Below are 27,597 nucleotides of genomic sequence, written 5' to 3' on the forward strand. Positions count from 1 at the left end.
GGAATGAAGAAAGCAGCTTGAAGCGAGGGACACAGTGTTGTGTTGTAGGTACTTGTGTTGTGTGCAGTCAGCCAGAGAGTTAGAAGAGCTGGGACTTTCCAATGGCTACAGTGAACTCATTAAAACTGCACCAGCTCCTCATGTTAATTCCACTCACAACTGGCGTCCTAACTGTACAACCCCACTGAAATATACAGTATCATTTTGAAACTGTATATTTCAAGCTCTAAAAAATCATCAGCAGGCCCATTTGAGAGGGAATATCCCCGGCTGCTAAGGCTCGTCTTCTAAAAATGTAGAAAATGTATATAAATCATGACTTTTTGATGATTACAACCGCCATCTTCTGATAAATGTAAAGGCTATTAAGAGGTGTCATGTTAATTTATGAAATGGTGTTATAACGTGGAAAGGCTAATGTCCCAAGAGTCTTCACCAAAAGGATTGAAGGCAATAAAGACAGGAAAGGCTTCACTTCAAACCATCCACCATCTGTGACATTTATTCGACATTAGCTTTATGTACTGGGCTTAATGCACCACTCAGGCGCTGTGTATTACTTGTATCAATACTGATGTAACTTTTCTCTATCAATTCATACGCTTTCTTTTTCCTTCCCCCTTTCCTACCTCATTTCCGCCTGTTTCCTCTTCTGTCACCTCTTCCCATCCATTCAATCCTCTACTTTTTCTCACCATCCTGTCCTCTTCCTCTTATATCCTCCACTTCTTCTTTTTCCCTCTTTCCTTCCTTTGCTCGTGTATTCTCCTTCTCTCTGCTCCCTCTTTCCTCGGGCTCCCTCCCGATCAGGTGCTGAAAGGTTTCCCCGAGTGTCTCCAGGCAGATATCTGCCTCCATCTGAACCGGACCTTGCTGCAGAACTGTAAGGCTTTTAAAGGCTCCACCAAGGGCTGCCTCAGGGCGCTGGCCATGAAGTTCAAGACCACCCACGCGCCGCCTGGTGACACGCTGGTCCACGCTGGGGACGTCCTCACCGCACTCTACTTTATATCCAGAGGATCCATAGAGATACTGAGAGGAGATGTGGTGGTGGCCATCTTGGGTAATTAAAAAGCGTTTACAGCTTTCAGCTCTTCTCCGTGTCTTAATGCCTTGCATTAACAATCTAACTGCCCCCCCCCCCCCCCCCCCCCCGAGAGGTTTTTAGTTATTGAATTAGCCTGACGTGAAATGACAACATCTGGAAATACAGCTCTCTTAAAAAAAAAATCAGTCCAAGTTTAAAATATTAATTAGAAGTTTATAATTCAATTTTCATCATTTAACGTCAGCCTGTAGATCCATGGACTTCTTAGGAAGACAGGAGCTTACATTTTTTAGCACTAGCTCTCCACAGCGTCATAGCCTCCAGCATTAATTACCTTCATAAGAGCAAAAACTGTTAAGGCACCAGTTGTGTTGCCTTACTAATGAATTGTATTTGCTGGTATCGCCATCTACTGGTGAACACATGGTGTTACTCCAAATAGTGAAGCGTTTCTTCAGACCTGCTGCGTGGTCTTTGGAGCTAAACCACAGTGAGCATCAGGTTCTTGGTCACTCCCTTTACCAATCCTAGAACCATAATCTGGCTATATCCTTCTACAGTTCTGTACCTCGACACAGTCCTGTCTCAGAGATCTGCAGAGCAGTTCCTGAGCTTAGATTCTGCTATGCCGTCCACTGTCAGCTGACACATTTAGCTTTTCTTTCTTTGTCACTCACCAGGGAAAAATGACATCTTCGGCGAGCCCATCAACCTGTATTCCCGGCCGGGTAAATCCAACGCTGATGTTAGGGCTCTCACCTACTGCGACCTCCATAAAATCTTCAGAGAAGATGTTCTGGAGGTGCTGGACATGTATCCTGAGTTTGGAGACAACTTCTGGAACAACCTGGAAATCACCTTTAACCTACGGGATGTGAGTTCATATATTCAAGCTCGATCTAGAGGTTGTAGAGGAGTGATGCAGATTGAGACAGACATCCTGAAACCTTTTCAGCTATTCTGACCATTTGGAGGGTTGTTCAATTGTTAAAGCTCTGTTGGTAACAGTCTCAACTATCCTTGTTCTAAATGCAAGTCAAGTCCCTCCGTTGTTTCTTTTTATGACCATTTAAGGTTGGTAATTTCTCCTTTCAGACCAACATGATCCCAGGCTCTCCCAGCAGTGGCGACTCAAACTGTGGGGGATTCAACAAATTACGGAGACGCAAGTTATCATTCCGACGACGTACAGAAAAAGGTAGTCAATGCTCCATAGCTCATACTTTTCTGAGTGCATTTGTTAAATTGTCATATTTATATTGATAAATTACTCTTGTAATGAAATAGAACTACAGTTTATGATTTAACTTTGTCAATGCCAATGGTTTTCCTGGCAATCTTCCTGTATTAGTCATCCTCCAGCTGGAGTGACCAATCCCTCTCTTTTATTAATTTCTCTTCTGTCCAGACGAGGCAGATGCTGGAGAAATTAAAAAGTCCCATAAGTCTGTGAGACGAAGACATAGGGAGGCAGCTAGCAACCATACGCAGGGGGAGGCGCCTCAGAGGACGTGGGAGTCACATCGGAGCTCAGTGTCGTCTCCCTCCAGTGGTGATGAGGTACAACTCTTTTTATCCTGAACACATTTTTTTATTCTCCTACTTGTCATTCTTGGCCCCTATTACCCAGAAGCAAAATAAACCCTGCACATTAAAAACTGATTTTGATACCAAGGGTTGCATCGTCTTACAGGGGGAGGAGTCTGTTGTGACGGGCCTCGCCCCTCCTCCTGAAGTTCTGGGTAACCCACAGGCACACGCCCCGCCAATGAACTTCAAAGAGAACTCTGAGGCTGATGGAGACCCCAAGACTGGGAACACCTGCAATGCCCTGTCAGGTAAAATTGATTAAATAGTTTATCTGTGTAGATCGAACAGTAATACCTGTTTCCTTTTCATGCAAGCACACTCTCATTCTGTCCTCCTCTCTCACAGGTGCTTTCTCAGGCGTGTCAAACATCTTTAGTTTCTGGGGGGAGAGTCGGGGGGGCGGTCAATACCAAGAGGTTCCCAGCTGTAGCCTGACCTCCCCGCCGACAATCAACATGCCGCTACACAGCCTGAGCCGGCAGCAGCGCCACCAGCTGGACACGCGACTGGACATGCTGCAGAAACAACTCAACAGGTACAAAGCTATTTCAATCAGCGGAGACTTCCTTTGACGATTGAACAAAAGGTATTGCCATGCACACAATACCATGGCAAAAATCTAAACAATAAATCCCATTTACTTCAACACACACTTCTTTATAACATAAATAAATTAACACACACAAAACAACACTGCCTATGTAGCCTGAAATAAATAACAAATTACTATTAACAATATAAAAGAGAACGGTGGAAATGTAGTAAAATTGCATTCTGGCATCGACTTGATACAGAAATATGGGTTCTCGTCTGGTGATATTTTGTGAGACGGCTGCACTTTCTATCAACCGTCAGGAGAATATTGTGTTCTCTTAACCTAGCTGCGTCTGAACGGAGCGTCTGCTCTTCATCACAGTGGAAGAAAAGAGTTTTTCCGCCCCTGTAGCCTTTACCTGGACAAGGCTCCTTTGTCAGGTCTTGTAGAGATCACAGTCTGTGTGTGTCTGTGCAGGGGCGTAGCTGTAAGGCGGGCTGCGCCTCCAGCTGAATGCTCCGACGTTTAATGCTTTACTGACTGGATGCTTCTGGATAGGATGTGTGTGAGCTGACTGAAAGTCTGTGTGAAGAACTATGGATGGGGAGTCATAGTTTGTAAATGGTAAATGGTTTTGTATATATATAGTGCTTTTTTTAGTCTTGATGACCACTCAAAGCGCTTTACAGTACACTTTTACATTCACCCATTCACACACACACACACACATTCATACAGTGCATCTATCCGCAGCACTTTGTTATTATATGGGGGGCCATTCGGGATTCAGCATCTTGCCCAAGGACACTTCGGCATGCAGATGGGTCAGACTGGGGATCGAACTGCCGACCTTCAGGTTGGAGGACGACCACTTTACCCCTCAGCCACAGCCGCCCTGTGTGTATGGGGCGAACTCATTAGTACTGAAAATATTTATATATATATATATGTTGAGGTCAGAAGTTTAGCAGAGTCTTAATTCTCTGTATGTGAACCTCACAGAGGATCCAGCAGTAGAACCTACACCTCCTTTATAAAGAACAGAACATGTACCTGTTTCCAAAGTGTGATAACAGACCTATATGTTGGTTTATTAAAATGATCAAATAAAGTATTTACTCCTGTGGTGAATGGTAAATGGATTTTATTCATAGTGTTTTTTTAGTCTGATCAACCATTCAAAGCCCTTTACACTACAAGTCACCCATTCACAATCATACAGCACCTCTATCACACATCATTCACACTCTGATGGAACAGCCAAAAGGGACAATACTGTGTTCAGCGTCTCATACTTACAAGTTATACTAATCACATTTTACGCACAAACTTCACGCTCATATTTTTGGGGAGATGGCTACCATGGTAACTGTAGTACCATAGCACATATTATACCAACCAACTTCCTGGTTCACTGATAATAATGATGGGAAAAAAAGTTACAAATTATACAGCTTTAATGTCTTTAATGACACAAATTAAATATATTGATTGATCAAATGAAAATAATCGTCATTTATCTTCCGTGTAGTAATGAACAGCTGTTCCTGCTTTGTGCAGGTTGGAGAGTCGCATGTCAACAGACATCGGAGCCATCATGCAGCTGCTGCAGAGACAGATGGCTCTGGTTCCTCCTGCTTACAGCGCTGTCTCCACACCACCTCAGGTGACAATAACACACACACACACACATGTAGAAGGATCACGCTCGATGTCACATGGTTCAAGTTCTTAGGTGACACTTTATCAGCAGGAGGCAGGAAGAAACACAGTTCTGCATTATTATTAATAGTGACTGACTCAGGCTGTGGTGTTGTCTCCTCTGCAGGCCTCGCCTTACCCTGGTCCTAGTCCAGAGCCAGGCCCAGGAGAGATGCTGGTTCAGCCTGTAACACCACTGGAGACAGACACATTGGCTTCTTTATCACAGGTGAGGGGAGAAAAGGGTTTGTCTTTGCATATTTCACTACAGTTGGCTTCATAATGTGGAGCTCAGTTTTGGAATGATGTCATTGGTAAACATCATGGTGGCTGAGACCTCTCACACAATCACATTCATGGACAACATGAATGCAAAAGTGGCAACACATCTACAAAAGCCACAACACGAACAGTCATGTAAAATGTGATGCTTGTCTAGTGGAGGTGTTACGCTACAGGTGATTGCGGAAATGAAAAGAAGAATGCACTTGCGACCACAACACCTCATACAGACAAGTTTTTTATATCATCTGGCTTGACTGGGTTGTTTCAAAATGAAGGCTCACTTGATCACAGTCAGTAGCTCTGCTCATTTCGATGTCAACATCCGCTGCTCACTTCCTGTATGGTTGTGTTTCCATTGTGTGGCTTTTGTAGTGGATTTGTCACTTGTCACTTGTCATTTGAGTTAATATAGTCAATGCCATTGTGTTAGACTCCTGGAACACTGACGATTATACATTTTAAACACTAAATTATACTTACAAGGAAGCCTATATAATTATGAATTAAGTGGCATGTTTTTGTGAAAATAATTGACACAAATGTTCCCAGATGCATGTGTTCTCCATCTTTTACTAGTATATATGAACTATAATGAACTATATCTGGAGATCTCCAATGTCATGAAAATAGATTTACATATTAATCAACTATTATAACAACAGCTGTCATTTCCACGTTTTCTTAGGCACAGAGACGTGAAAGTTTGATTTAAAAATGGATTTTAGATTTTTCTTGTCAACTACAGTTCACAGAAATACAATCAAGAAATAGCATCATCACAGTTGTTCCCTCTCACCTTCCCTGCAGATCTTGGATTCCCAGGACTTTGAGGAGTTTCCGGCCCAGCCTGTTGAACCTCTGCAGGCCCAGGAATCTTCTCTGATCAACACGAGCCAGGGTCCTCTCACTCCCTCCAGACTCGACAGCCTGGGGCAGCATCTGGAGCTGGAGATGGAGCTGGGCCTGGGGACGGGGGCTGCGGCAGTTTCAGGCCCAGCAGCAGGCTCAAGTTTAGAGTTGGAGTTAGGGAGTACGGCGACAGTGGGCTCAAGCTTAGGAGCAGCGTTGGACTTTGGCTCAGAGATGTGTGTCGTGTCCCGGATTGGGCTGCCGACTGGTTCAGGAGCATCTCCTCTGGATCCTGAAACTCAAAGGAGGCTGTCCCTCCAAGAACCGCAGGCGCCACTGGACTCAAGGACACCACAGAGACACGGCTCCGACCCCGGGGGGAGCTAAGGAAGCGACGAAGGATGTGGGGAGGGTGGGATGGAGGGAGGGATACAGGGTGAGAATGAATAGGTGTGATGTTTGTATCCTGCAGTTCCTCCTGTTTCCACCAGTTCTTGTGACCCTTTGGAGATCAGGAGGCACCTGCTAACCCTAACCTGCTGTCAAGTAGGACACACAGCTCAGAAAGTGTGTGAGTGTGTGTGTGTGTGTGTGTGTGTGTAGGTGTGTGTGTGTGTGTGTGTCCCTGCCCCCCCCCCCCCTTTAATGAAACATCTGGAGCTTTGAGAACTTCACAACAACACAACCTTTAACCAAAACCCCGACACAGCGGAGAAGAGCTCTGCCTCTTAACGAACACTGTCTGTTGTGGTCTGGACGTCTCAGTCACCCTGACGGTGACACAACTGCTGACCTGTAGAAGAATCCCTTTACTGCTGTATCCAGTGTTGGATGACTTACAAGAACAAGCAACATCGGACAGAGTAACGACGAAACAAGTAGCCATTTACGTCTTGCACTGAAAATCCTATTGATATAATGATTATTCAAATCTATATGTCCGTGGCGCTTCCGATAATCTCACAAACTGGCTGATACATTGTAGTGTTAGCTGGCCTAACAGGAAACCTGCTGTCCCATTTTGTCATTGGTTCCTTCACGCTGATGTCCTGCCCCAAAGGCGGAGCTGCCGCCTTCCCAAGAGCACACTGGATTGGCTAGTTTGCACCTCAGGGGTGGGAACTGGAGGGTTAAAAGCCATGAATTTTCTCAATGAACATATCAGCTGCCCTATCATAAGCATTGTACAGGTCTGCTAGTTACTGGTGAACACATGGCAGGCTTAGGCAGTGTGACCAACAGGTAAACTGGCAAACTTACAAGTTTACCACCAGACCAGTTCACCAAAAACCAACAATATTTAGACAAGTAGGAAATCCCAGTTTATTAATCTGTAATGAGATATATGAGTTGTGATTTGTTTTATTGTGTTTTTCTGTCAAACACAATGAAGTGATGAAGTCATACTGGTCTGCTTTGATTTCCAAAAGGGAATCAACGCAAGTGCACGAAGGGCGACTGGCCGAGTGCGTCTAGTTTTTCATAGTTGAATTTGCTACCTCAGATTTCATTGGTCCTTACTTTTTTTCCACCTGAGCAATTACCCAGAATGCTTTTATCTTGAACATAACAGTCTGTCATGTGACACGTAAGTTTGCCAGTTTACAATGACCAGCCGAATGCGCAATTATTCTATGTACAGTACAATATGCAAACACTGGCAAGAAGAGATGACTGAGTGTGCTTTGATATTAATATTGTTATTATTATTATTATTATTATTGTGTGTGTGTGATAAGTTCAAGTCCAGAGCTTTTTATGTATGTGTTTGTCCTGTTTTTTGTCTTCAGTTTGCAGAGCATGGCTTCACACACTGTAGATGGTCACTATATCCAATGCTGAGGAAACCTTTCCCTTCTTTTTAGCCCCAAACTGATGAAATGGCAAATCTGTTGTTTGGGATTTTTAATGTAGACAGCACAAATAGAACTCCTTTATAACGTAGGTTTAAAAAGAAACATGAAGTCATCCGAGTGCATGTAAACTCCAGAAGAAGAAATTATATAATAGCAACACATTTTTGATGTGTTTTTTATTATCATTGTTTCCCGCAAGTACACATTGGATGGCTATACAGAGGGAACTTAACAACTAATATGAATGATCTGGTTGTAGTGATGGTTTGTTTCCTTTAAATTATATATTATGTCTGCATAAATAAAAAGAGGTCCTGGAACTTAGTTTAATATAATGTTTGAGAATTAAACATCTGACAGGAGTCAGAGGTTTGTGATTTATGTCGATGTGATTGACACATTTCAAAAAGTGTTGGAAATTAACAACATGTTGTGGTGCCACTGTCACAAGAGTGTAAGGGGCAAAGTCTGTAGTTTACCCAGAATCCTCAGGGCAGGTGGAAATGTACAAACAGGAGCAGGTGCAATGACGCCCCCTCGTCACTCCAAGATAATTTTTTCCACGTGAATGAATTTTGCTTAGAATCTTCCACTTTGATCAGTTTTCAGTTCTCGAGATGAAGGAAAAGGAAAACCTGTGTCATGTGTAATTGTCTTCCCTGAAAAAGAGAGAATCTCCAGATGGAGCCTTTCCTGTACCAACACAACGAGAGTCCTGACAGAGGCGGGACGTCCTGCCTGAAGTGCAATAGTCCTTTAAACAGTTGAGACTTGTAGCAGCTTAACCACACCCCTTAATGTTTAGCACTTTACTTTTTTAAACAGTGCGGATGTTCGATGAAGACTCAGGAACGTGTTAGTGATTTCACAGGCTTCGTTTTCCTTGGTCTCTGAACTCGAAACCGACCAATCAGCAGGAAACATCCCAAACCTTCTTTTTGGTGGACTTCCCCTTTAATGCATAATAGTGACGATTGTATTTTGCTGCTTGCAGGTCTAAGCTGTTTAATTAATTTATTTGTTTGAAAAATGTTTGTCCGACTATTTATCACTTGAGCTCATTTGGTGGAGACTGGCTTGCTGTGTAAACTCTGTTCATTACACTGAAATGCATCACTGTCTCTTAATATTTATGGGTGTAAGTGCACATTAATCCTAATAATCTTTAATCAAAATGATCCCGGGTCATGGTCTGTGTCTTTCCCTGTGCAGTGATTTGTTGCTGTGTACGATGTCCTGCTTTGTAGCGGTGCACTTTAGTGTCGAACCAAAGCCAATGAATGCTCTGACAAATGGGTGACATTTTGAATTCCTGTACAAATCGACCCTTTTAAGACATTTAAGTAAAACCAAACAGCTGAATGTCACGCTCTAGTTTGACTCAAACTGAAGTTGTAAATGCAGCTGTGATTTTTGACCTTCAACCTAGGAGATTTTTACACAGACTTGAAAATCATTTTCTGGGGTTTAATCAGGACGGTTTGAAAGAGCCAAGCCCAGATAACCATTGTACAGTAAGAAAAAATATCCTAGCTGCTTTTACACGAATGGCGATTGACGTGTATTGTTGCTACAAAGTTGGGAGAATCCCTGAATCTACTGAGTCCCTCTCTCCACTGAACCCTGTCTTCTTTCTCTTGTCGTTTAATTGGGTTTACTTCACTGATGCGCCCATTGCCATTACATCATCTTCACCAGCACTCACCAGGGGAACCCACAGTAACCACTAAGTGAAGCTGGCAGTCGGACGTTGGTTGCTTTTTAACAGTTGCAGTGCTGAGGTACTGATTTCCAGACGTGGGCTCTCCTCGACATCACGTACTCTGTAGCGACTGCTTATTTTTGTTCCTGTTCAATAACAGTCACCTAGTGGCCTGAACTGTATCTTTTACATTCAGAACTATGACCTCAAAACTAGAATGTGGTCGTCGACTCTTCTTGTTTGACCCTGTTGTGACCTTTAGAACAATATTCAGTGCTAGAGAATACATTTGTGTAATGCATAGTGCATATTATAGCAGTAGAGGGCGCACTTTGGAAAAAAGCAAACAAACAGGGGACAAGATTGGGGATAGAAGTGAGGATGTTGTCAGCTTAACTCAGCTTACACTCACACCTGCACACACAGACACACACACACAAACACGTCCCTTAATAGGGCCTCTTCCACTCTGCAGAGCTTTTTTTCAGCTGTATTCAGCTTTCTGTGAGTTCCGACAGACTTGAGTCCTTGTAGATATTTTGAGGATTTGGGGAGGGGGCTGGGTGAGGGTGGCTGTTTGGTACCGTTTACACAACACTGGATCTGCTGTCGCTCCTCGCCTGTACATACCGACTTCTACTACTTGTAAAGGAATCAAAACTCTTGGGCACTCGTATAGCCGGCACTATGCAGAAACGGAAACCTTTTCTTTGGCATGCTTTGAAATGCAGAATACTATAGAGGAAACTATACTAAAATGAATAAACAAAGTCTGCTCTAATTTCTTATTTAAATAATCACTTTATTTGGAGAAAAAAAAATTAAAAGCTGTCCATGGTCAAAATGGACATGAGGGTGATGAAGCTAAAGACTTTTAATATTGTGCACATTTCTACTTGCATGCTGCACCGAAAATCATCCAGCCATGAGAGGTTTTTGACGTGCGAAGCAGCTGATTTTCCGCTGTATGCTTGCAAACTGTGTGTAGAGTGAAACACTGAATTCTTCCGGGTTCTTCCGGGAGAGTCATATTTATATATATACATATATACATAATACTTCCAGGTCATGGAAGAGAGGGGTACTGAATAGCTGCAAACATAGTGATCCTAGATGATACAATATGATATTGTATATTTGTATCTGGTTGCAAACCACTGTAATGGAACGATGCATGTGTGGCAGTCCTGGGCAGACCTACTGCTGTTTCCCAGATATCGAAGAGCACTTGATTTACCTTTGTCACGTCTGTGTTTCCACTTTGACCCCGGAAGGTAAATCAAGTGCACGTAAACTATTATAAATTCTGCCCTGCTGGGATGGGCTGCACCCTGAAGAGTGATACTGTTGTCAACCCATCTGAGAGTGTTGTCGGACCCCGGCTATCTTCCTGTTCCCTGCACGCTGTGTTCACATCACACACAACATTTTGCTGAAGAGTACAGAGTGGTGTGGTGTCCACAAAGGCCTCACAGATGTTTTGACAGCAGCGGATCTTTTTAACAGTGTATCCTCTCCGACTGACAGTCCCTGGAACATTGAGGCGACCATGGATACATTGTGACACTGGGCTGGTCAATGGAGTGTTTCTTGTAATACATGATTCATATCAAATGTGGAAGACAGCTGGATGGGACAATGGGGAAGCTTCAGGTTCTGATTGTGTGATAGCATTATCAATGGTTGAACTTTATAACATTTCAAAAATATTTCTTTCAATAAACCTCTTTGAAAGCAAACTCACCACGGCTGCACTGATTCTTATAACATTTCATGAGACTGATGGTTACATGTGGATTCACAAACGATGGGCCCCCGAGCACAGACGTGGGGAAGAGCCATATATCCAATTTACCAGAGCTCCTTCCACCCAAACCACACACTCCTTTACTTGCTTGTAAACAGCGCACAGATACACATTTAAACACTACAATACACAGAACTGCACAACACTACTCTACAATGCACAATACTGCACGACACTACTCTATCAAATACACAGCACGACACAACACTGCAATACACAGCAATACACAACACTACTCTACAATGCACAATACTGCACGACACTACTCTACCAATACACAGCACAATACAACACTACAATACACAGCACTGCACAACACTACTCGACAATTCACAGCACTGCACAACACTACTCTACCAATACACAATACTGCATGCCACTACTCTACAATACACAGTACTACTCTCCAATACACAGCACAACACGACACTTCTCTACAATACACATAACTGCACAAAAACACTACAATACACAGCACTACACAGTGCTACTCTACAATACACAGCACTACACAGCACTACTCTATAGTACACAGTATTACGCAGTATTACTCTACAATATACAGCAATACACAGTACTACTCTATAATACACAGCACTGCACAACACAACACTACATTACTCTACACTACTCTACACTACATTCTGAAAATAAACGCAGCAGACGAGCATTAGCCCGCATTAGCTGTGGCCTGTAATTGATAGGAACGGCCACAAGGTATCGCTACAAACCTAACATATGAGACTTACCATTTTGAAAACAAAAGCGCTTTATCATTTCCCTCCTATGTACTTTAGTAAGAGGTTCATGTCTTAACCATCAGTTACTACACACCAATGATAACCATAATTAAAATGATTTATGATCAAATCATTCTTATAAACAATTTATAGTTTGATATGTTTGCGTTGGTGGAACATTGAGTTAAATTGGCTTTATTACGGTAAACATGAGAGCCCACAGTATCAATGGTCCCCGGTGGATCTGTGGTCCGGGGCCTCGGGTGAGCTCCACACTGTCCAGCCGCGGTGGGGCTTCATCCCGGTGACATTTCGGTGATCCAGGCGCTTTCAGGGCGTCTTCCTGGGCCGTGTCCGTGTCCAGAGCGCGTTCCTCCCGGCCATTGGACCCGCGGCGTCCCGTAAAAGGAGTCAAACTTCTCCATTGCACGTGCAGAGTGTCTGTCAGCAGTACGCGCCGTGACGAAGCAGGGCCGTGATTGGACGATAGCCTCGTCGCTCAGAGCTCAACTCCCATTTGATTGGATAACGCGGGAGCCAGTCGGCGGGATCGCTTGGTGATTGGAGGAGGGGAGGAGCACGTTAGTGCGATGCCAGCGGACAGCCCTGTTGGGTGGGCGGATCGCAGCGGTGACAGCAACGCACAGAGACTCCAGACCTTAAAAGTGTCAAAAAGCGGACAACTGACGGTGAGTGGCGCGGAAAGAAGACGCGTGTGGGTGAGAGTGTGTGTGCTGCGCGGAGCGGAGGCGTGTGTGCGGAGTGTAGAGTGTGTGTGTGCGGAGTGTAGAGTGTGTGTGTGCGGGCGTGCAGGGTGTGTGAGCAGTGATTGTGGATCACCTCTGCATCACGGTGCAGGAGGATGCTGCCTTCACGGGCTGCTCGGAAACTCGCTCCCTTTCTAGGGGGAGTCCGCCGAGTGCGCACGCCCTGTTCGTAATGCCAGAGTCAGCGGAAAGCGCAGCTGCAGCTGTCGTGTCAGCGCCACCGTTCGATTCCAGACTTTCACTTTCCCCTTCTCCGTCATGTGCAAGCACTACTTCTCCAGTGGGCAAACCAACATGGTGGCCCGGTTAATTCCCGGTACACGGGGGTGAGCAGGAGTTGCACTGTCACAGCGGGCAGGCAGGAGAGTTGTGTAAGCTGTGTGTGTGTGTGTGTGTGTGTGTGTGTGTGTGTGTGTGTGTGTGTGTGTGTGTGTGTGTGTGTGTGTGTGTGTGTGTGTGTGTGTGTGTGTGTGTGTGTGTGTGTGTGTGTGTGTGTGTGTGTGTGTGTGTGTGTGTGTGTGTGTGTGTGTGTGTGTGTGTGTGTGTGTGTGTGTGTGTGTGTGTGTGTGTGTGTGTGTGTGTTTGGAGTCCATTCATTTGCAGTGTGTGGGAGTCCACGTCTGAACAGCTAAACGACTTGTGTTGCACTATCTTTAGATCACAAAGCCACTGTAGTTGACCTCTATGAACTTAACCTTGTACGTGCATGGACCTTCTACTCTTGATGTTCTAATATCTTTGTTCCTGGCTGGGTCCGTGTTTCTAGTTATTATTCTTCTTCTCTTCAGTCTGATCTAATCTGAAAACCTGCAGAGAAGAAGAATATTCCCCTCCTCTCCTCCGCCCCTGCTTTCAGCTCCTGTCACTTATCATCACATGTTGCTGAGGATAAACCTCTGTCGCTCCCGTTTTTCAATTCCCTCCAGCACTGAATTACACTCACCTCACAGATAGCTTTGGTCCATATTATGCAATGCAGCAATCCTCCTCTAAATCTGTACAAAGATGATAATACTCAGCTTTGATCGATGTTCTCACAGAAGAGCTATGAGTCCTCCGAGCGTCAGAATATAAGAAACACATCTCAGTGCAATGAGTCGATTTAATATCTTTTTGACCATGTAAATCAAACCCGAGCATCTGATCTGTGATAAAGTAGAGATGGTGGTGGAGTGTTTGAGTTGTTGTATCATAGGTCCTCTTGTTGACGTTTTTCATATCTTTCAAATCATGGTCGTCATCAGAGGAGGACGTTTGCTCGGTTAAATAAGTCGTTTGTGAAGATTTTACTTTTGATAGCCACAAAGATTCTTGTCCGTGCTAAAGTCCTCAGGAAATAAATGGACATGAAGTTTTCAAAGTGATGAACTGTGTAGATTATGAATGATATAAAACGGAACTATTCACAGCATGCATTGAACAAAGCCCTAAACAATGAATTAATCCGCTGTTTGATTCCATTGTGCCCAGCATTATATCAACACGACATGATTGTGTTGAATGTTACATACAATTATCAGCCGCTCCTAATGATGGCCTCAGACAGTTATCTAATAACAAAACCCCTTCAACCACTGGGGAACACACCTTCTCCATATTGTCAGTGTTGAATTAAAGATTGATTAAAAAACGGATGCACAGTCTGACACAGGCATTGCTTCCACTGGCACTGGGATATTAAGTACTGTTTCTGTTACATATTGTCTAGGACAATATCACAATTGTTGTGTTGCCGATGAGCTGGCCGACATTATTGAGCATGGTAACCTACTCAGTTTTCAAAAACACGCATTGAGATTTCACGCCTGACTGAGTCATGCTGCCCAGTAATATGAGACTGTGCATGGAGTGTGTTGCAGTGGGCCAGTATTTAGTCATGGGGATGACTGGTCTTAAAATGACGGAACAAACAGGGACAGGAGGCACAAATCAGCCACCACCAGTTTTGCAGTATTCATCACCAGGTTTAAATACTACAAGTGGGTCCTCCTCACTAGCTTACAGGCGGTTTGTATGCTCCCATCAACTAGACCCAAGATACTCACTGCCGATAATATTCCGGTTAACCAATATCCTCCTACCCACCCCTGTCTGAACTGATGAGTAATATGCTACAATTAATGTCCAATTGCCAAGAGCGAGTACAGTACAAGACCATATAAGACTTATTTGATTGATGCTAAACTGTCTACTCATCATTAACAATGCAAAATATCAACCCCAAATATTTACACTTAAACTGACAGAAACAGGAGAATCCCAGCAGAGAGGATTGTACGTCACCCTCTCCAGCCCTCCCTGTCTCCCTCCCTGTCTCCCTCACTGTCTCACTCCTTCTATCCAGATTACTCTCCAATCCTCCACAGCCAGATTAACAAGTGGGAAATAAGAGGTGGGCCTGATCTCAGGCCCGGAATTCATCATGGACCTGATCCAATCGCATCCCTAAAACGTCCCACTGCTGGTTGCCTCACTATAAGCCTGCCAAAGTGATCAGGTATTAGGCCTGACGGGCTGGCAGCTTTCCCACAGGTCGCACTCTGTGACATTCTGACTTTGCTCCTGAGCTGCTGAACTGAGCAGTGTCAAATGTGTGATGCACAGGTTTCATAACGTACAGAGATGGATGGACATGAAACACATGGTGTGCTGCACCTTAAGTTGCTGTTTGACCTGGACTGGGTGTCTCCCAGCTTCCAGCTGTGGTCTCTACAGAGAACACTCAGCTGCGCAGGAGAGAATAGATAAAGAAACATCTTCATGTCTATAGCAACATTACATGTGAAAAAGTGTGTGTCCTTGATCGATACACAGACACATAATGGATTGTGTTCAGTGTTGCGCTGTCTGTTGGAGGCTTTGTGTTACTTTGGATTTTTATTGTGAAGCTAGTTGTGTTGAAACCCCTGCTAAGATGAAAAACTCTCTAAGTGCAGCCATGTATTAGAACCGCTGCAGCATGACTGGTGCCACTAAGAGCAGATATTTCCACTTATTAAACTTCCTAAAAAGAAAACCATCTGTTATTTCCCTCACTCTTTTATAAATACACCAACTCAGCTCTTAACATTCTGCTACAGTACATCTGAATCAGTTTCCTGAGCAGGCCCACTTTAATACTCAGCGACCCGTTGCCAATTTCAAATAGCACTCTCCGTAGTTTTATAGTTGTGGATTGTGGATTCTGAAGTAAAGAAACGAGACTGAACAATAAGCTGACGAGCCATGTAACAATGGCAACAAGCATAAATTCTGGTGGGACATCATCTCTGTCCATATTCAGTGGTCGCCCCCTTCGTGGGCCACGTATATGAACTCAGCCATTCTACTGAGGATTTCCTTCATCAGCGTAAATGGACATGGCAATAAAGCTTTAATGCTCCTTGTTTTTTGTAACATGTGAACAAGTAGCTGCTCAGTTGAGTTAGAGCCTAAAACTCAAGCATCAGATGTTTGTCTCTTGGCAATTCCTCTTTGAAAAATGGTTAGTCACCGAAGCGCACTGAATCCTGGGATAGCTTGGGTTGGGAGGGATCCACCCTTTGGAGCCCTCTTTTCTCGGGGATGGAGGGACGCATGTCGAGGATCCTTTAAAAATGACCCCCGAATCGAGACAGTACACTGTTCCTGGTTGTAAGTGGGAAAAACAGTCAGTGGTTCAACATGACATTCACTAATGCTGCAGAGTGGCTATCTATGTCAGACATTAGCCACTTTCAGTAGAAATTGGGTAAATGGATCAATTAGGCATGTTTGCTAGAATCCCATGTTGGACACAGGCGTAAGATAAAGTAAGCTTTGTTTAGGGAGCATCGCTGTAGAGTTGGTTTTGGTTACCCATAGAAAACTAAAGTTAAGTAAAATAAAATACAGCACACAGTTTAAAACCTTTAACATATTCAAATTCAATGACTTTTTAATGCAGAAGGTTATTAGTGTGAATACAATGTGTAAACCACTGTCAGTGTTTTCAGAAGTATTTGGTATTTAGATCTAGTTTGATATTTCTTCTGACTAACAAATGTGCAAACAGTAAAGGGGGATTTAAAAAACAAAAAAAATGAACTTGATTAGTTATTAGTGATCAAATCATTTCATACAAAGTGTAATAAACAAAACTAATATTGTATAAAAGTATTATTTCAGTACTCTTGCAGCACAATGGTAACAAGAGATCTTTTACCCAGCAGCCCCGTTGAAATGCTAGAGCAGGTGTTCGTAAACACATTAATTAAGGGCCTGTAGCTAAATAGAGCAGGGGCTTAATTAATGTGTTTACTAACACCTGGGTTAAGCTGCTCTAGCATGAACACACGGCCGCTTGGAGAAAGATCTATACCGTGATAATACTGAGAACATTGTTTTAGTCAATATAACCAGACACTACCGCTGTTATCAGACATGGCCGCCGGGTCAAATCCAGAGAATCTGCAACAGAGCTTACCCAGAGTCTGTCTTTCACACATGCACAACACAGCAGGAGGGTTTCTGCACAACAGCATTCATTCCTCTGCATTATTAAGGCAGGAAGGTGGAGCAGCTGGGCGCAGCAGACAGAGACAGGAAGTGACGTATGATCAGCAGTGGAAGGTCATCTCTGACTGTCATCTGGATTTTATTGTGATTGTAATCTTCCATCTTCACAGTGAGTCCAGAGGGAAGAGTTTATAATATCATTTTGATCTTTAAATTTTTTTTTTTTTTTAATATTTGGCACAGTTATATTTACAAAGAAATAAACTCCACATATTGCCAATCATATTTTGTGGAGGGAAGGTGAAAGGAGATCAAATCAAACCAAATCAAATACACTTTCCATAGGGAAATTTGTCTTGGTCCAAACTGCTACAGCAGCTGCAAGAACAGTACATTGTACAACAAACAACTAAAGGAGAGTACACAAGGAAGGACACATCAAGTAAGACCCTGAATAATAATGCAAAATAAAAGTGAGTTGAATATTGCATCTGCCCTAAAAACACGTAAAATGATAAAATACTAAAAGGATAAAACAAGATAAACAAGAGGAAAAACAGAACCTGGCATTAAAACTTAAAAACCAAAGTGTTCAAGGTGCCAGACAAAGTGCACCGGTTATTGAGATACATGACCGAATTAACACGTCTCCTTATTGAGTAGTGTGATGGACGTTGGGATGAATGAGAGCCTGAGGCAGTTGGTATTACACTTATAGGCTCTAACCTATAGGAAATAAACTCTTTATATTTTATATCCAATCACTGCCTATGTATCATGACGATGAGAGCACTGCCTATGTAGGTGTTTGAATTATTATTTTTCTCACGTGCATAATGTCACCATTTCTCTCCTATGTATCTATATATATGGGAAGAATTATAAGTGCCCTTTTGTCCGTTTAACTCTGTTCTTCCTCGTGACATGGTTACAGGCAGGGAAGCAACATTAAGGCAACATAAACAAACATAGATGTTCTTTGGATCGGTTCAGTCTGACATAGACCAGAAAATGATACTTTCAAATTATACCTCATACCGTTAATAAAACTAACATCTTTTACCATCAACGCAAGGATCATGGGTGAGATTTACAATAGTAGAAGGGAGACGTGCTCAAAACAGGGAATATGTAAGGAGGAATAAATTATGGAAGTAGAAGGAGGATTTAAACGAACAGGCTGTTCCTGATTGGGAGTGATCCTGGATTCTTCACACGTCCAGTCGACTGACATCAGCTGACTTGATCTCAGAGATCTGTGGGAGTGTCTCTTGATCTTAGAAGCACTCTTTCAGATCTGTCTTTTGGATCTCTCCACACACACACACACACACACACACACACACACACACACACACACACACACACACACCCTCCTTGTGTCTTCTCACCATAAATTATGTTTAGTGAGCTGTTGTGTTGAAGCTTATTTGGGAGTTTTCGGTCACGGCTGAATCTGAGGTGTAGGAAAGCTGATCTGGGCTCGTCAGTCAGGCTTTTCCCGACTGTAGCAGGATACTCTCTTCAAGGTCGCCACACTGCCTCATGCCAGCCTCTGTCGAGGAGTCAGGAAGCAGAGGAAATCCATAATGCATGTGCTCCTGTGCTGCCGACCGGTGCTGGCGTTGAGGGCAGTTTAGTCGGAGACAAAGACCACATTATCCTGACATGGGGAAGCTTCCTCAGTTTTGTTGTACTTCACCTGTTTTTGACAGGACAGGTTTTATTTTCACCCTGAGTTCCTTAACTGCCAGAGATCAGCGTGTCGTTCTTTAGACCGAGTGTAGCATGGATGTTGGGAACGTTTGGAATCAGTTGCATGAAGGCAATAACATGCGTTTCAGTGTGGTCAGCTTCGGTTAAGGAGGGGTGTGATTAATACAAAGTGCTGTTTGTCCACTTCTTAAGAGCAAGTGTTGATGCTGCTCTGAATGCTCAAAAGCATGAAGAAAGGTAAAGGATGGCTTTCATATAGATACTCCCTCAAAGAGGCCCACACTTTGAAAGGTATTCACTATGTTGCACCTTGTAGTAGGGATGGGACTTTACAGGAGTTTTCATTTTCGAATATTCATAACGTTATTGAACAGTTAATCGATTATTTGCTGGGGGGGGGGGGAGAGTCGTAGCGATAATTCAGAGTCCACGGTGAACGTTGATTCGCACGGCAGATTCAAGTGTGTTGCGCTCTCCACGCTCTTTCTCCCCCTCCCCTCGTGTCTCCTCCTGTGAGTACTCTGCCGCTGACTCTCTCCACGGCAGCACTGGGCTTGAAGTTAGCTCCTGCTACGGCAACAACGAAACATCTCCCCTACCGGGTGCCCGATAAGTGAAATAGACACTGTTGACTGACTTTACAGAGCGAAGTGCGCGGCACGAACTCTATGGACAATGCCATTGCGATATCTGGACTTCATGCCCACCGTGGTGCAGTGCACTTAAATGACGTGTTGAAGTAATATTTGGTTAGTCTCTGTTCGCTGATACTAAATTGGAATATATGCTGACGTTCTATTTTGTTGCTTGAATTGAATTGTGTTAAAGAGGCTCACTGTCAAAATATATGTGCCATTATCTGATTGATAAATAAATATATATATATAAATAATAAATAAATGTGTTTATTTTTCAGTTAAGGAACCCTGGTCTGTGAGTTTACGGGAAGGGATGGGGCGGCTAGAGTGAATACATATTTTTTTAGATGTACACATCACTGACCTGAACTAATAGTCCCTTAAGATATCTGACTGGGATTTAGCACAAGATACTGGAAGATGTGCGGGACTAGAACGATTATTCATTAGGCTTGGTTTTTATTAATGACGAATAATTGAATATTCGATTATTCATTACCAACCCTACCTTGTCGTGCACAAGGTTGTTTGCACTCGATTGGGAGTTCAAGTTTGAATGAATCTGTTTATTATGCTCTTTATTAATAAACCAGTAATTTGGTCTACAAAATATAAGAAAAAGGTGAAAAATTCACACTGCCCTCGGAGCAACGTCTCCAAATCCAGCCAATCTCAGTTCACTATCCTAGGAGACTAAAGAAATCCTAGAACACTCATGTTAGAGAAGTTGAAACCAGAGTTAGTTAGTTGGTATTATTTCATTTTATAAAGCCCTCAACCCTTTCCTTATCAGCTGTTGCACCAAGCAGAATCTAATCTGTGGATCTCTCGGGAAATATTAACATCAGTGTTGACCCTACACTCGATATGGGAAACGCTTCATGTGGTTACCTGTAAAATCAATGTGGCTGAAAAGATTTGGATTTCCACCAAAGTATCTGTTTTATGCTGGGAGACGGTTCAGCCAGGTATGTTGGCGGATGATCTTGTAAGTCCAGTTAAGTTAATAAAACTGAGCATCGTACTGAGTAACCAGAAAAGAACATCCTAGTTATAGTTCGTCGCAATAGCCCATTGAGCTTCTTCTCTTATCTCTGTAATGGCATATTCTTGAGATCTTGTTTCATTTAATTGCAAAAGGGCTCTCAGCGCTAACAAGCCCACAAATGGATTGCAAGCATGGTCACTGTAGGGACATTAAGTTAGTGGAGCAGTTTATTCTCTGGCGGAGGACATTAATGTAAATTGGATGATACAGCGCAGCCAAAGAGTTGCTCCTTTATTTTGGACTCCCCCAAAGCATTGTCTCAGGTCCAAAGTTTACAGGTAAAAGTTCATCAAATTGGTTGTAGAGCTGAGGGTGAATCCTCTGGTTGTGGGATCCCAAAGTTTCAGTTTTTTCTTAGTTTAGTTAACGTCTGGCATCCACACTACTCTTTTTTTGATGCTGCTGGCCCTGTTTTAGTTTGAAGGCACTATTTTAGTGTGGAAGGGCCGAAACTGAGAAGAAAACAAATGGAAACAGCCTCGTAAAACTATGGAGACTGATCCTAAAGTGCTGCTGACTATGTTATCAGGTCTTCACGAGTCCAGCTATTATATTAAGCAATCTGCAACGATTCCTGTGGGATTGCACATTCCAGTATACCTGCATGTAAAACATTGTTAAAAATGAAAACCTATTACTGTGAAAGGAGCCTGAATAAATTAAAACTCCAGCTCACCAATTCTCCCTCAAGTATTTACATGTTTTAATAATCAATGCGTCAGAGCAACATGTTAAAACAACACTTAGCACTAGCTCCAAAATGTGTTGAGTAATCCACAAGTGATTGACCAACAACTTGTCAGGTTATTTTGGTTAAAGGACTCTTTTCTCTCAGCAACCTGTCGTACCCTGTGGTGACTTATCGCAAAAGATGTTCATATGTGTTAGTGAGTGTGAACACGTACATAGATATTTAATAGTGTGTGTTGTTGTAGGGGTGGAGTCTGACATTGCGTGACAGCGGCGGATTGAATGAATGAAATGATGGAGGGAAAGAGGGCAGAGAGGAAGAATGAGATGATACAGAGTGAACCGGCTGCTGTAATCCCCCCTCATAACAGTAGCAGCTGGACCAGTGTGTCTGCGACCCGGCTTTAATACTGCCAATCAGCCCTGATGGGAATTGTGCAGGAGGCTAAAGAGGGCGGCCACACACATGGGTGGATAGGTAGATGGACAGATATGGTAAAAATGTTTGCCAATATTAGTCAAAGAGAAAAATGCAATTTCCTGTTATCTTTTCATATTTTCTGCTCATTTATAGTTTCATAAATGTCTTTAACTTTAAACTAGAGACTTGCTCCTGGTATCGGTTGTTAAGTTGCCATTCAATGTGACTGCACATAATATCGAAAAAGACCCCGAAATGCGTAGCAGTGCATCCTGAGAGGTATGATATAACAGAAATGCTATAATCCTCTGGCAGAGAGACCCACACCATATGTAATCAAATAGACAAAATACCAAGAAAAAGGGGTAAAGGAGAATGTGACTGAGAAATAAAATGCTTAAATAAAAGAAAAAAAATAACTACTGAAATGTGCAATGCTGGGGAAAGGCACGGCTGGAACATAATTTTTTCGGGCCATGACTCAATAATTAATATGTTAATTATGACACAATTTTCTCAAATGTCCAATAAGATCAAATTATGAAGATACTTTTATCTGTAAGGTCAAAAGTCATCTTCACTATGGCGTCTTAGCGTTTAGCCATCGGCCAACCCCAGGAGGAAAAGATCCGGAAGATAGTGACCGTAGTTCCCTGCTAGTTGAGTGGTTGGCAGAGCCTGTGAGGCGAAGTGGTTCTTACTGTTTGACCACATTCAAAGCAGAATAATCTTTAGTGTTTCTCGGTGCCAGCTAGGAGGTTGAATCTGAGGTTACATGTGTAATAACACAGTATTAATATCCTCACCGTTTATATTCAACTAGAGGAAGAAATACTTGCTGCTGCTTTGACACTGACTCAGCGGTTCTCAGGGTTTTCCAAGTGGAAGGTACATGTTTAGTTGTCTTTACGTGACACAGCTGTTATGATACACTAACCCTTTATACTACCGATGATATATTATGGAGGAAGACAAAGTGTCTTGATCGACCCCTGCTAGCGGCAGTATAGATCATACATCCTGCATCCTCCATGTTAGTGGCAGGGGCAAACTAAGGTGTCAAAGATGGTTCCTGTCTTTTTAGGTAACTCTTATCACACTGATGTATAAGACTGATACTCGCAACTTAACTTACCTTATTTCTCCCGTTACATCCATACTTCTCTATATTCAGTAAATATATATTATATTCATATGTATAGTATTTTGTAATATTTGAAAATGAATATAAATCAATTGTTGGGATGTGTAAAATAATCAAAAGAATCTGTGAGCAGGCATCAGGAATGTGAAGCATTTAAGTTTAAGGTCAGGTTCACGAGTAAGGGGGCAGACAATTACGTTTTTTGTCACATGGAATCCACTATTGTACTGGGCCAGCAGACCAAGCTGCAGTGTAGACACACATTAGTGAATACCCTCTGGCGTGTCCTGAGTGTGGGTCCACTACCAGTGTGTGTTCAGTGTTTGTTTTGGGATTAGATGATGACCTTTGTGTGTCTGCCTGTGCGAGTGTGCGCGTCTGCCCTGCTTTGCATTCCATTGCGATGTGTAAAGCCTCATTCTGCAACAATAGGGCATAGTTCCTAAAGTGTGTAGGTGTGTGTGTATGTGTGTATTTCGGGGTGTGTAGGTGAGTGGGGACATACAGGGAATTCATTCAGTCACTGAGGCTGTGGGTCCTGCCCAAAAGAGGGGAGGGAGGGAGGGGGGAATGAGTATCAGCAGGTGGAGGAGGGGCAGGGTGAGCATGATGGAGGGTGTGTTACCTGTCTGTCTGCCTGGCTGCCTGTCTGCCTGTCTCCTTTCAAACATGGATGCTAATGGGAAAAGGCAAGTCTTCAGTTATACAAAAATCCAAGAGTGCTTTGCTGTGTAATTCTATTAAGAGTACAGGACTCTCTCTTTCTCACTCACTCACTCTTTCACACACACACGCAGACACACACACACAAACACACACAGAGTCAAACACTAGCCCCTTTACTTCGCCCTCAAAAAGGGCCACTATGGGTCCCATGGAGGCAGTGTGTGGATGTGAGAGCAGCAGGACACGCACACACACACACACACACACACACACACACACACACACACACACACACACACACAGTTGTGCCTCCATGACTCAGAGGGAGATGATGTTGACCTAATTAGATTTCCTGGAGACATACTCTTACGTTTACCTAAACCTAAATTTAAACATGTTTTCACCTCAAAATGTGATGATTTACGCTTTGCTTTTGTCCACTTAAGGAAGATGAGTCCTCATGTGTAAACAGATTAAGGTCCCCACAGCATGATTAATACCTGAAAAACATGCATACACACACACACACACAAACACACTAAATTAAAACCTTAAATTATATGTTGCCATCAATCCTCCTCTGGATGCAACACCATCTGATGAGGCTTATGGGACTCGGACGGAAATAGTCCGGTGACACACTAAAGCAAAGAGTACACATAGTCCTGAAAGTTTCTGTATGTGTGGTCATACACTGGCTTTACATGTATGTGAATTAAAATGTGATCCCAATGTCATGTAATATAACATGCTATAAGTGTACTTGAGATAAATGGTAAAGTACAGGTCTCTTTCAGGTTTAAAGCCTTTTCAGTCGACAGTGAGGACATGCATGGGTGCATCTACCATATGTACAAGATCATTATGTAACATCATAGCTAATCTGCCCAAATATAGTGCATAATGAATATTATGTCATATGCAGATGAATAATGCAGATGGTGCAAGTGTGTAAAGGCTTTCCCATGTAACCAACAATGTTTGCTGTACAGAGAGCCCTGTCTTCCTTGTCAGTGATGGTTCCAAACCGTGGCAGAGGAGAGGAGAACTTTCATTCTGGGATGGAAGAAAGCTGTAGAGCAGCAGTGGGAGGGGTTACAAATACAAATACAGGATATTCAACATTATGACCGCAGCTTCCTGATCTGCTCGTTTCAGCCTGTGTGTCTGTGATGTATGGCCCTATTCACTTTAGGTGATATTTAGATTAGCATTGAACTTCTATTCTGTAAACATTGAAACAATACATATATGTATATATATAACAGTATATATTAATATGTTATTTTTATCTCTGAAACCTCACTAACTTCCCTTTTCATGTAACCAACTTCCTAAAACCAGTGTGTTCTTGTTGTCTGACACTTCTATGCAATATGAAAATATTATCAGTGGCTCTCCCTCAACCTTGCCCTCTGTGCGTGTGTTTACTCAAGTAAGAATAGAACATCTGAGAGCAAAGTTCACACAGAGAGGATATTTTAAGAGTATTTTTGTCTCCGTCCTCATCTGTTTAAGTGTCACTCCACCTGTTCAGTTTTTATAAGTTGGAAAATACCTGAATACAGAAAAAGGCCATTTATGTCTTAGCTCTGCAACTGCATCTAATCACACACACACACACACACACACACACACACACACACACACACACACACACACATACACACACACACACATACACGTACACACACACAAGCAAACACATTCACTTCCTTTGGCTTTAGGCCACTCCCTGTATAAGAAGACCAGAGGCCTGCAGGCTCTGTCTCTGACTTGGTCTTTGCCTCTGACTCTGTTATCATTGTCTTGTCTCTCATAGCTCGCTTAGTAGTCACAAAGCCTGATAGTGAACATACCTTCAGCCTCTTACATACAACCGTGTGTGTATTTGTGTGTGTGTGTGTGCATGTGTTAGTGTGTGTCAGAGAGAGAATGAGTCAATGAGAGATTTGTTTTCACAGTATTTGTCATTCCACCAGTCTGAACCAAAACTCCATGCACATATGTGTGGTTGAAGCTCTATTTTAAGAAGCCCTAAGATTCTCGTGTTCCATTCTCCTCGTGTTTGTGTGTTAGGGTGTGTTGACAAACTGCTGTGATTGTGGCTTTGTGAAATAGAATGAATGGCCTGTTGGGAATGCCACCGATACCATCTCTCTCAGATTAGTGTGATGGCAGCTGGACACACAAAAACACACACACACAAACACAGTACACACACACACACACACACGGTACACACACCTAAATGGTCATTCTAGGGGATTTGCCATTTTACTGTCTGACATTATCAGTCAGCCAGTTGCAGCATATGTTGCAACAAGTTGTATACAATTCAAACATGTTTTTATTAACCTAGCTCTGTTGGTTTATTGTTTATTGTGAGTTATATCATACTCATCAGCTGTCTCTGTATATCAGCTGTAACACAAACAGTAGTGCGGCTGTTGGTAAAAAAGGGGAAATGCCTTCATATACACACAGGCACACACACAGACACACACAATGAGGTGTTATACACCCATTAATATTGCGTGTCGCTGTGAAATGGTAGTGTTGTCCCATTTCTCTCTGTGATGATAGGTAGTGGCCCTCTAGCCCTTGAAACACTCCTTCACCCATACTGTTTTTTGTAAACTGCTTTAGGAACAGAGGAAACCAATCAACATGGCGACCACTGCGGGTATCTTTCAAAATAAACATGAAAACATTTTTTTATCCAGAGCAATATCTTACTTTAATCCAGTAGCAAATTAAATGTCATTGAATCCCAGTGACAAGCATGTCAGGGAAATCATTATTCAGTTGTCTAAAAAAGCATGAAACAGTCTGAGTGAGAGTTATAAGTAACGTTTGTTACTTCCATGTCCCATATATGAAATTTTGAAAAAGAAAAAAAAACAAACTCATGTTATAACTTTTTCAGTTCAGGACAGAAGTTTCTCTGTACAGCAGTAATACACATTACTGTTCTGCAGTGGTTAGATCTGTCGCTATTATAATATTGGTTGTTAGCTGATATTGTCCCTGTGATAATAATGTTGGTTGGCTGCTGATGACGTAGCGAGTGGTGTCCTAATTCCTAGGGGAGGATTTTCTCGCCCTCCCCCCTTGTGTCTCTGTTTGGAGGGGGACACTCCCAGCGAAGGGCACATCATTTCTAGGGTCGGGTCCAGGGAGAGGAACTGGGACAGAGCAGTAGTAGATGCAGTATATCATCTCCCCTCCCACTTATAAGTTTAAAGATGGATGTGTGGCATCACCAAGAGTACACCGATTTGACATAATGATGAAGAGGTTAATCATAACTTGTGCCTGTTATTTTAGGAACATTATTTCACTGCACTCTTCAGACTTGAGAATATTATGTAAAATTGGTAAATGTTTAATGCCTCTTGAATGTGTAACCACAGCCACATTCACGGAACTCATTCAGTCAAGCAGCAGAGCGGGCCAACTCTCATTCTGTCTCTCTCTCTCTCTCTTTCTCTTTCTAACAGACACACACACATGCTCCCACTATACACACCCTCCTGCATGGTAACATAGCAGACTGGGCGTTCAGAGGAAATGTCCCACCTCTCTTAGAAAGTGACATCAGAGGAGAGCTTTCCACACAGTGTCTACAGGCCTGGGACACTGAACACTTTTTTTACAGACCATGTTGAGGCCACCTACTTAAATACATATTACACACATGTACGCATCATGAATGTGTGTGTTTTACAGTGGGTTGAATAGATTTTTTAAATGTCCCTTGATGTTGAAACCCCCGTTATTATGGCTGTACATGGTGATTGAATGATTTTATACTCTGACGGATCTACTTTTTCAGTGAGTCATAGAGATCCTGACAGGATGTTTTCACTTGATCCACACTGATAACATGGATCTACGCTCACAAACCAACTGCCC

At 42.8% G+C, this 27,597-nt stretch overlaps 2 protein-coding genes across 9 annotated transcripts in view; both read left to right on the forward strand.

Annotated features, from left to right (window-relative positions):
- Window positions 1–11,266, forward strand: part of kcnh2b (potassium voltage-gated channel, subfamily H (eag-related), member 2b) — a 207,567-nt gene extending 196,301 nt beyond the window's left edge. Inside the window, exons 14-22 of the mRNA XM_062379857.1 lie at window positions 811–1,063; window positions 1,729–1,922; window positions 2,144–2,246; window positions 2,457–2,608; window positions 2,742–2,886; window positions 2,984–3,173; window positions 4,734–4,839; window positions 5,002–5,103; window positions 5,967–11,266. Of these exons, the coding sequence (XP_062235841.1) occupies window positions 811–1,063; window positions 1,729–1,922; window positions 2,144–2,246; window positions 2,457–2,608; window positions 2,742–2,886; window positions 2,984–3,173; window positions 4,734–4,839; window positions 5,002–5,103; window positions 5,967–6,395 (1,674 nt within the window). The 3' untranslated portion in view covers window positions 6,396–11,266. The remainder of the gene's footprint in view (window positions 1–810; window positions 1,064–1,728; window positions 1,923–2,143; window positions 2,247–2,456; window positions 2,609–2,741; window positions 2,887–2,983; window positions 3,174–4,733; window positions 4,840–5,001; window positions 5,104–5,966) is intronic.
- A 1,442-nt stretch (window positions 11,267–12,708) lies between these two features.
- LOC133932583 (microtubule-associated protein 4) overlaps window positions 12,709–27,597 on the forward strand; it is a 93,940-nt gene continuing 79,051 nt past the window's right edge. For all 8 annotated transcript variants that reach the window (XM_062379328.1, XM_062379327.1, XM_062379331.1 and 5 more), the window contains exon 1: window positions 12,709–12,802. The gene's annotated coding sequence lies outside the window, so the exon portion shown is untranslated. The remainder of the gene's footprint in view (window positions 12,803–27,597) is intronic.

This window comes from Platichthys flesus, chromosome 21 (genome assembly GCF_949316205.1).
Source record: "Platichthys flesus chromosome 21, fPlaFle2.1, whole genome shotgun sequence".
In the NCBI taxonomy this organism is placed as follows: Eukaryota; Metazoa; Chordata; class Actinopteri; order Pleuronectiformes; family Pleuronectidae; genus Platichthys; species Platichthys flesus.